This window comes from Kryptolebias marmoratus, linkage group LG3 (assembly GCF_001649575.2).
Source record: "Kryptolebias marmoratus isolate JLee-2015 linkage group LG3, ASM164957v2, whole genome shotgun sequence".
Lineage (NCBI taxonomy): Eukaryota > Metazoa > Chordata > Actinopteri > Cyprinodontiformes > Rivulidae > Kryptolebias > Kryptolebias marmoratus.
The window spans coordinates 28,269,096-28,278,935 of record NC_051432.1 but is presented as its reverse complement, the minus strand read 5'-3'; the positions used below and the strand labels follow the sequence as shown (position 1 = coordinate 28,278,935).

The window sequence follows — 9,840 nt, the reverse complement described above, 5'->3', positions numbered from 1 at the left end:
AAAAAAAAAAAAAAAAAAAATCGCAACTTTTAGGAAAGTGCCCCGTGAAATCAGGCATTTTAGCCGCAACAATCACAAAAAATGCCCTCCAAATCCTGGAGGGACTGATTTATAACTACAGACAGGAGCCAAAAGGACGAGCGCCCCCTTGTGGTTGGTGCCAAAAACCAATTATAAGCCCCGCCCCTCCATGTAAACCAATGGGACCCTCCAGAGAAACTCTTCCTGCCACCCGAGTTATTTCAGATGAAAGTTAGGATTAAAACTGTTTGTTTGTCTCAACGATGGTTTAACTTTAAAACGATCGAGGAACCGTCGATTGTCGGTGGTTTTGGTTCTCGCTGCAGAAAAGTCAACAGTAAAGATTAAAAAACAGCTGAAATAACCTCAGGTTGTTCTGGATTGACATTTTTTAAATTCTGCTAAAAGAAACTGGAACAAATTGTCTTTTTTTGTGACGAACGGCCTGAATACCAAACATAAAATCAGTTTGTTTTGTGTCGACACAACTGAGTTTTTTTTACGTCCGAATGATTCATAGTTCAGAGCTGAGTGGTTAAAACAAACAAAAAAAAATCACGTTCCTCTGGAAATGTCCCGTTTGAAGGACGGAAACTGAAGGAAAAAGCAGCCGAGGTCCGAAGAGACGCTCTGGATCATTAGAGACTGGATTTAGACTTTTGCACAGCTCCGTATGAGGAGTGAGGATCAAACCGACAAACAAGAACAGAAACAGAATAAATAGAAATAAAAACACACTTTTAAATCTCTGTTTCTTCAAACAATGAATCACTTCAGCTGTGAAGGGTTTTATATTTAATTAAATTAAATCCCGTCAGACGGGTTTAAAGCCCGGCTGACCTGGTTTCTTCCTCCCAGTTTGGTTCTTATAAACGGACCTCGGCCTGCGAGGGGTCCGGTTCGTCCCCGGTGACCCGAGCTTTTTATCGCGAGCGGACCCAGAACCTTTAACCACGTCGCAGCGATAAGAAGCCAGACGTTTGACTGCGCCTTATCTCCGGGGCTTTCTTCTTCTTCACGTCCTCCGATTCCCTCGGCCTTATCTGGACGTTTGCTCAATACCAAACAGAACCGCCGAGACGAGAACGCTGGGTGCTGGAGCGCTACAGGCTGCAGCCGAAAGCAGCAAAAGGCCAGCTAAAAGCTAACAGCAGCAGAAGGAAACAGCTGAAGCAGGTTTCAGGAGGAAGACCTCCGTGTGTCTCAGTTGCCATTTCCTGAACGAGCCGAAGGTTTTAATATAAGAACAGCTAAAACAGCTAAAACAGCTTAAACTGAGCAGAGGTTAGATGCCAAAGACTGAAGAAAAACCTGAACGCTGACAGAATAACAGAATAGAGCAGCTTCCTGTGCTAGCGGCGGGAAACTTTAAAGATGTTTTCATGCTAACGACTGAAGCTAATGTTGTTCAAGCTGATTCGGCTCCTTTGAGTTAAAAGCTAACACTATTTTTAGCCACTTTTAGCTGGTGTTTTAGTTTCAGCTCTGTCCCTCAGGACGCAGCGTTCGAGCTACATTTTCACAGAGAAACGGATTTGTTTTAGTTTGGGTTGCTGACGGAAAGGATCCCCGGATCACCGGCGGTCCGGTCCGGTTCCGGCTCGGAGTCACGAACCTGCTTCGGGTGGAAGTCTCCGTTCTTGTCACAGTTGGGGATGGGGATGGTGAAGAGGTCGTCGTGGGTGCGGGAGTTCGATCCCAGCCTGTCCAGCGCTCTCTGCAGCTCAGCACGGCACGGCGCCTTCAGGAGGAACCAGATCGGACATTTTCAGCAAACGGAAGGAAATAAATGACCTGTCAATCAAACTGAACACAGGTTAAAGGTCGAGGAATGCATATCACCCGCCGTCGCTCAGCTCAGAGTACGTGACAAAAATGACTCTCAGCTACTACCACACCAAGTTAGCTGTGGCCGCCATCTTGAATTTGACTCCAAAAGTTAATCAGCTGTTCTCAGACTCCATCAGAAGTCAGGAAGTCGGTCACGAGATGAAAATTATTTTGTTTTGTTCTCGCCGCTTCTCGACACGAGGCTGAACTGTTTCTCACAGGGGTTTGCTCCAAGTGTCGCGTGATTGGTCAGGAGTTGTTGTGGGAGTGGTTATGAGCTTTAATGGAGCCATTTTGCTTCTTCTGCTCTGCTGGAAGAAGCTGTTCCAGCAAAACTTAGAAACCTCTGAACCTAAAAAGACCGCAGAGACACAGGCAGCTCTTCAGGAAGTGCGCCTCGGCCGGGTGGCGCCGGGACACGCTCCCTTCCTTCGCTCATTATTCTGCACCGTCAAATGGCGAGCTCCGTCTCAGTTTAATAAACATGTCTGATGGCGGCGAGGGAAGCCAACTTAAGTACGAGGAGAAGCCGGCGGGAAGAAACCTGTTTTAAAGCCGCAGGAGGAGGGAGAAGCTTTCCAGAGGAGGGAGGAGCTTCCTGGAGGAGGGAGAAGCTTATTGGAGGGGAAGGAGCTTCTTTGAGGAGGAAGGGGCTTCTAGGAGGAGGGAGGAGCTTCCAAGAAGAGGGAGGAGCTTCTTGGAGGAGCTTCCTGGAGGAGGGAGGAGCTTATTGGTAGAGGGAGGAGCTTTTTGGAGGATGGAGGAGCTTCCCAGTACCCCTGTGAGTGTCTCATGGACAATTAAAGGTGAGAAAACAAGAACATGACCTCAAACCGACTTCCTGACTTCTTCTGGAGGATGATGGAGCCTTAAATCAGCTGTGGTTCCTGAGATATTTTGCTAACAGAAACACACTCAGACACATCACCACATTATTGCTTCCTTCCCTTTTCAGCGGCGGGTGATAATTATTCCCTCTGACATCAACCTTCAGCCCAACTCGTGTTTGATGTTCCTTCAAACTGACATCATCTGTCTGAATGAATTTCCTCCTCGTTTCTACGAACCACCTGATTGCGTGAGAACGGCGGGTTGACGGTTGCGTGAGAGCGGCGGGTTGAAATGATTTGTGTCGGGGCGTAAACGTGGTGACAGGAGGCCGGATGGATAGAAACGCGCCTGGCGCTGATTAATCAGCGTGTTCGGATCCTTCTGCCTTTTTTCCTGCCAGAATGTTTAATTGCAGATTGCTGATGTCAGTGTGGATTCAAACTTTATTTCCCAAGACTGTTATTAAGTATTATGGTCTGTAAATAACTAATTTAAAGAATTTATAACCTGAGAGTTTCGCTCACGACTTTGGAACCATAAAATGTTAATGGGAACCACCTGCAGGGCTGCGGCTCGGGTTCCTCGTGTTTTTCTGAACCTCCTCGGATATTTGAAGGTGATTTTTCTCACCAGCACCAGCTTGGTCTCATCCCTGGCGCCGTTGCTCCTCAGGTTGATGGATTTCAGGGGGTGTCGGGCCAGCGTCCTCTGGATGCAGCGCTTGTCCAGCGGGCTGCAGCGGATGTTGCTGTTGTTCGGGTGTTCAGGGCTGATCTCCGGTCTGTCCATCGCTGCACGAAAACAACAAGAAATACGTTTAAAAAACGAGCTTTTCCTGCAAAACTGCTGTCTGCTGAAATATGTTAAAGCTAAAACAGCAGCTAAGAGCTAAAATGAGTAAAACAGCAGCTAAAGTATTCACATTTCCTGCAGTAAACGTGTCATATTGTCATAAGTTCTCGCTCCTCCGTCAGGAATAATGAGCTGAACTGAAGTTTTATTATCTTTATAAAATAATCACACTTTGAGTTTCTGGAATTTCTGATGATGAAACTTCTTCCCAAACTGGTTAAACTTTAAAACGTCCGTATTTTTGTCTCCTTTCACCCAGGGTGGGACGGTTTTCTCCCAAAGGACCCCAGAGGTCAGAGGTCAGAGGTCACACACCCAAACTCTCACTGACTGGATCTGAGCTAAAGATTTCCTCAAATAAACAAACACCATCAACGTATTAAAACTGGACCCTGCAGGTTAGAAGGAGGTCATGTAAATTAAAACTAAAACTGCACCTCAGAGATGTTCTTGCCTCGCGGAGGACGTTCAAGAATTATTTGTTTTAAACACGTTCGGTTGTAATGTAGCTGTAATTTGATGTAAAGAGTCACAGCACAGTTCTGTCTGCCTGTCTTCTTAAGAGCACTGACAGACACAGGTAATGAGCCGCCGGCAGCAGCTTTTCCTCTTCTTCTGCAGTTTTTACATCAGGCTGAACTCTGACCGCCTGCTCTGCTGATCCTCTTCATCCTGAAACACAGCTGAAGATGAGGCCCTGGTCCTGATCTGAGGGGGGTCCTGGGTCTGGTTCTGGGTCTGGTTCTCTTCAGGAACACCAGCAGCTCTTTAAAATGACTCCGCTCTGGTCAGCACCACGCTCACCTTTGCGTCCCGATAATTCTGCAGCTCTGCAGGCCTGAAGGCACCCAGCTGCTTCCTGAGGAAATGCCCCCCTCCTCCTCCTCCTCCTCCTCCTCCTCGCTCTTCATCTTCCTCCAGATGGAGGCCGTTAGAGGATCGTTACGCCGCCACCAGCGGGCACCGGTTGAGGCGGGGCACCCAGGAAATGACAGCGGCCTCTTCTCCTCCTCAGGTTGAGCCCAAACTCACGTCCAGATCCCGTCTTTCTTTACTTGAAGTCGGGATCTGAAGGTTTCCCTCCGATCGTCCCGGAGGGGAAGCTTCTCTCAGCTGTTTGTATTTTTAGTTCTCTTGGCGTTAAGTTCAACCATCAGCACTATTTTTCCATGACAGCCGACAGCCTCAGCTGCTTCCTTTGTCTCGTCCCGTCTCCTCTGCCAGCTCGCTGGCCCGACTCCACGCTCCTTCGCAGGGCGAGCCTCGCTGGTTTCGAACTGGGTCAGGGGTGGCCCGTCCTGTTTGCTGCCCCTGCTGTTCTCCATGGAGGAAGTGGACACTTCTCTCTGTGGTTTCACTTGATTTGGACCTCCACCCTTTGGTGGATTTTTGTCCAACGTCATGTTTCCTGAGCAGCAACACTCCTGGGTGTCACATTCACTCGTTAACTCAGTAACTTATTAACTCAGAACTAGTAAAACGAAAACATTTCACTAAGCTGAGTTAGCAGGATCCATGGAAACAAAGGTCGTCACATGCCAGTTTCAGGTCACGTGGAAAACCTATTTTTAGTTTAACGTGAACAAAACACAAGTGTTGCTCTGACTGCAGATTTGTTATAAATATCTGATCTGTGTTCAGTTATGTTGCAGCGTCGGGCTGAGGTTCTGGTTCTGGTTCTGGACCGTTCTGTTTGTTGGACAGATGGCCTCACATCTGACTCCAGAATCAGCCCAAACCATCAGCCCTCCACCGCCGTGCTGGCAGCTGCAGTGCATTCTGGGTAAACATCTGTCCTCTGGTCTGGTTCTGCTCCAGAAGTCTTCTGGTTCCTTCAAGTCGAGCTGCCATGTTGTTTTTAGAGAGGAGGCTTTAACCTTTGACCTTTGACCTGCTGACTGAGGGCTGTAGAGTCTGAGATGGAGCTCATTGCACGGTCTGACCTTCAGGGTGAATCAGCAGCTGTCTTAAATGTTTGTGAATAATCTGCTCCAGAGCAGCAGAACCTCCTGCTGATGATAATTTGTTTGGGTTTAGTTTTTGGTAAATAAATAATAAAACACAATCTGAGGTTTTATTCAAAGAATCCTCAGACCTGAAGGATAACCTGCAGTTCATCTGGTCTGTGTAGATTTTTTTTATTTTGTGACGCAAAAACCTTTAAAAAGTCACTGAAAACGACTCCCAACTTCAGCGTTCAGCTCCTCGTTTTAGTCCAGTTTCTTCAAACAGAAACATCATCTCTGGATGTAGTTAGTGGGTTTAAAAAATAAAAATCTTAACTGTTTTACTTTTAACTTCTCTTGTATGTATCTGTAGTTTAACAAAAAGAAGATGATGGATGTTAGGCAGAAAGTTAGCGTGCTAGGCAGACAGCTCAGTGATTCCAGCCAACACATTGATCCTTAAAAAGTCAATATAAAGTCATTGTGACAGAGATTTAAAGTGAAATATTATAAATCACTGCAGCAGTTTCAACGTTCAGGATCAGTCCTGTTTAATCGCCTCGTTCGGATCAACAGAACTTAGAGGGAATTCTGCAAAGAGAAATAAAAACACTGATTATACCAGACAGAACAGCTTATTCTCCACCAACAGAGACTTTCAAGAAATTCTGGCAGCGAGTTCAAAAGTCACGCAGGCTCGGCACCAAAAGGCTTTTCTTTTCAGTCAACACTGGATTCTGCCAGAGTATCAGTGTCAGACTTTCAGCTTCCAGGGAAAATATTTCCCCAAATCAGTTAATCATCAGCTGATGTCTCATTCAGTTGTACAAACACTGCTCCAGACTATCAACAGAGCCTGTGAGAGCTGTCCCCACCTCGCTGCAGAGCCATTTGTCAACGGAAAGACTTAAAGAACTCTAAACCAACATTCGATCATGAAAACAAGACACCAACCGCTGCTGCTGCGCCTCCTCTGCTTCCAATTTAACTTGCGCCTAAACAGAACAACATGTTCGTTTGTGTGAATCCAAACGGAGCAAATGCGAGGCGAGGACTTTGAGTTTGAATTTCGACGAAGGCCTGGCTGATTAAAGCCCAAACCTAAGCTGGGCTCCAAATTCCCATCAGCCCGTTGTAGCGGCTCGGCCATTTTCCTGGAAGGAAATAAGTTTGTTGACTTTGAAAATTGTGTAAGACTTCAGCCTGAGGCCTGACGCTTTTAACAAGCCAGATATAACACCCACAAAGGTGCGGATCGGATACAAAAATACGCTTTAAAGGGCAGAGCAGAACCTCTTCCAGATGGATCGTCAACAAGACAAACATTGTCCTTCATCCTGTGAAAGACGCTTGGATCAAAGCGTTGTCCGCTTCTTCCTCTGAGAGTCTTGGTTTCAGAAAGGAATTTCATTATTTGTCTGGATGAAAACAGAACCTGAATTATTTGGGTTGTAGTGAGAATTTCACTACTTTAGCCTCAAGAACAAAACTACTGTTAACCTAAATATGTCTACCTAAAACTGAAAACACTTAAATGATTAAATTTGACCAAATTAATGAAAAATGTTCACTACATTCAACATATTTGTAGCGAAACTTGAATAAATAAAGTACTCTGAATGAAACTAACTGAAGATATCCGCTTCTTGGCGCAATGCATTGTGGGAACGTAACTGCACGAACCGGACCCTGTTCCGTCTCCGGGGGTTAGGCGACTCAGATTCAGGTGGTTGTTGGGGAAAAGTTGGAAAACTTGTTCTTAACAAGTGTGAGAGATATCTAATAGTTGTTTATTTTAGGTTTAAGGGCTGAAATTGTGCCCTTACGGAGCTAATCGGATGTTAACGTATTGCTAATCGGAGGCTAATCGGTTGCTAGCAGATTGCTAATCGGAGGCTAATCAGATGTTAACAGGTTGCTAATCGGAGGCTAATCAGATGTTAACAGATTGCTAATTGGAGGCTAATCGGTTGCTAGCAGGTTGCTAATTGGAAGCTAGTCGGTTGGTAGCAGTATGCTAATTTAAACCGTTTTATGTAAAGTGTCAGTTAGCAGTTTTAATTATTTTAGTGTTGTTTTAAAACAGCAACAAACCTCTTGTTTAATTAGCTATAAGGGTATCTTTCACCTGGTGACATGGATAACAGGACACCGCCCCGCAGGTCTGTCGCCTCGGATGGAGCCGCGCTTCCTGCCGGGGAGGCGGCCCTCCGACCCGTAGATAGCTGCGCTCCGACCCGGGGACAGCTGCGCTCCGACCCGGGGACAGCTGCGCTCCGACCCGGGGACAGCTGCGCTCCGACCCGTGGACAGCTGCGCTCCGACCCGGGGACAGCTGCGCTCCGACCCGGGGACAGCTGCGCCGCGGGCCGCTGAAGGCTGGTGAGTCCCGTCAGGTCGATAAAAGCGGATAATCGATATGTTTATTGATTGGAAACCTCTGCTGCAACAGAAACAAATAGAACCGCGGCCCGTTTTATTACTAAAAGTTTATTATTTTAATGATTTTCACGTTGCAACGGTATATTTTTAAGTTTTTGTGGAATATGTTTTTCATTAATAACAAAAGTTTGACGTCACTTTTTGACATTATATATATTATATATTATAACTACATACAGAGTTTTTCATATCAATGATGTAGATATAATGAAGATTCATTCTTACAAACTGAGGGAAAGGATGAATATTTGAGTCTTTTTTTTTTTTTATCCTGAGATGTTCCCGATCCATTCTGTTCCATCAAGAGGAAACGGACTCGGACGGTTCACGGGCCTGAAAACAATCGTGTGTCCTGACCCGGACAGAGTTGGACTGTTTGTGTGTCTCTCAGCTTCATGTCCAGAAGGTGGTCCCCGTCCCACGGAGGACAAAAGTGAGATAATCTCTTTAACTCCTGCAGCTGTATAAATGTGCCGCTCGGCCTAAAAACAGCAAATACGCAGCAGTCAGGAACATCGGCTGAAGGAGAGCTGAGGAAACCCAGATTTATCCAGCCTGAGGGCGTTACAGCACGACAACTGGGCAGAAAACTTCTTCGCTGATTTAAAACATGTTTAACCTGTTAAAATACTTAGAGGCGTTTGTAGTCCTCATCGTTTCAGCTCTGAGGACGATGGATTAAAACCTGCTTCTTCAGACGGAAACCTTCTGAATAATCAGAGTTTTATCATCATTTCCTGAAATTATTGAGTTTATTTATAACTGGATTGGCTGTAAAATCAGACGGACTTCGTTTAACTGTATTTTAATTTCAATCTGATTGTAATGGAGTGAATTATATTTGAATTTAATCCATTTAAATGTATTTTTATCGTAAATAGCGACAAAATAAATCAACAGAAACCAGGTCTTAACGGTTTAAAGCTTCCAGACTGTGTGGAGGAGTTAAAACCTGGTTTGTAGGTTAGCGTTCAGCTGATTCAGGTTCTCGTTCTCCGTCAGCAGCCGGAGGTTCTGTCGACACGGCTTACGCCTCTTTCTAAAAGAATAAAACACGTTTTTAGTTACCAGGAGGGATTTTATCTCTGCAAGGTTTTTAGTTTGTTTTAATTTCTGCTTTTAAGGTGAAGACATGAAAAAAAGTAACTAGAAATTTTCTTTTTTCGAAACGGTGAAAGTGAAATGATTATTAGCTGAACTTTCTATGTTAATGTTTAAATATTTAAAGATGAAGAGACGAAGAGCAGAACGACGGACAGGAAACTAGAAACGCTTTGAACTCGAACCTCAGCATCAGTAAAAAGAATCTGATCCGGATCACTAATATTTAACTGTTTCTGTGACAAACCCAACAAGTCCTTGATCAGTTTTTAGGTAATCTTTCTAACAAACAGCTGAAAACATGAAACCATCCTTCATGGAGGTAAAAACACCAGAAGGACACGAGACACAGGAAGTGAGAGAAGACGGTGAGACGAATGGAGGACAGAAGCTGAAGATTTCAAACACAAAGTCTCTGAAATAAGTTGAATATTTCCACTAGTCCAAAAACTGAAACTCATAGCTTTAATGTCCTGAAGGAGCTGATCGTGTCAGAAACAGCGGGTTTGACCCGGGCCCGGTTCTGTGAGTGAGACCGAGTCCAGCTGACGGCTCCACGGGCCTGAAGGCGTCTCAGAACCAGTTAGTAAAATATATCTGTGTTCACCGATACCGCCTGCCGCCGGGGTCCACCCGATGCCGGGGTCCACCGGGGTCCGCCTGACGCCAGGGTCCACCGGGGTCCGCCCGACGCCAGGGTCCACCGGGGTCCGCCTGACGCCAGGGTCCACCGGGGTCCACCCGACGCCAGGGTCCACCGGGGTCCGCCTGACGCCAGGGTCCACCGGGGTCCGCCCGACGCCAGGGTCCACCGGGG

The 9,840-nt window shown here is 46.0% G+C and overlaps 2 protein-coding genes across 4 annotated transcripts in view; one reads left to right on the top strand and one right to left on the bottom strand.

Moving 5' to 3' along the window:
* LOC108250060 (insulin-like growth factor-binding protein 4) overlaps window positions 1–9,840 on the bottom strand; it is a 17,988-nt gene that overhangs the window by 3,783 nt on the left and 4,365 nt on the right. The window contains exons 2-3 of the mRNA XM_037974984.1: window positions 3,313–3,473; window positions 1,637–1,762 (exon numbers count right to left, since the gene is read on the bottom strand). Coding sequence (XP_037830912.1) covers window positions 1,637–1,762; window positions 3,313–3,473 — 287 coding nt within the window. The remainder of the gene's footprint in view (window positions 1–1,636; window positions 1,763–3,312; window positions 3,474–9,840) is intronic.
* Window positions 7,680–9,840, top strand: part of LOC108250054 (zinc finger protein Aiolos-like) — a 20,117-nt gene continuing 17,956 nt past the window's right edge. The window contains exons 1-2 of one of the 3 annotated variants that reach the window (XM_037974980.1): window positions 7,680–7,862; window positions 8,199–8,355. In XM_037974980.1, the coding sequence (XP_037830908.1) occupies window positions 8,199–8,355 (157 nt within the window). In that variant the 5' untranslated portion in view covers window positions 7,680–7,862. The remainder of the gene's footprint in view (window positions 7,863–8,198; window positions 8,356–9,840) is intronic. The other 2 variants (XM_037974982.1, XM_037974981.1) reach the window with 2 other exon arrangements.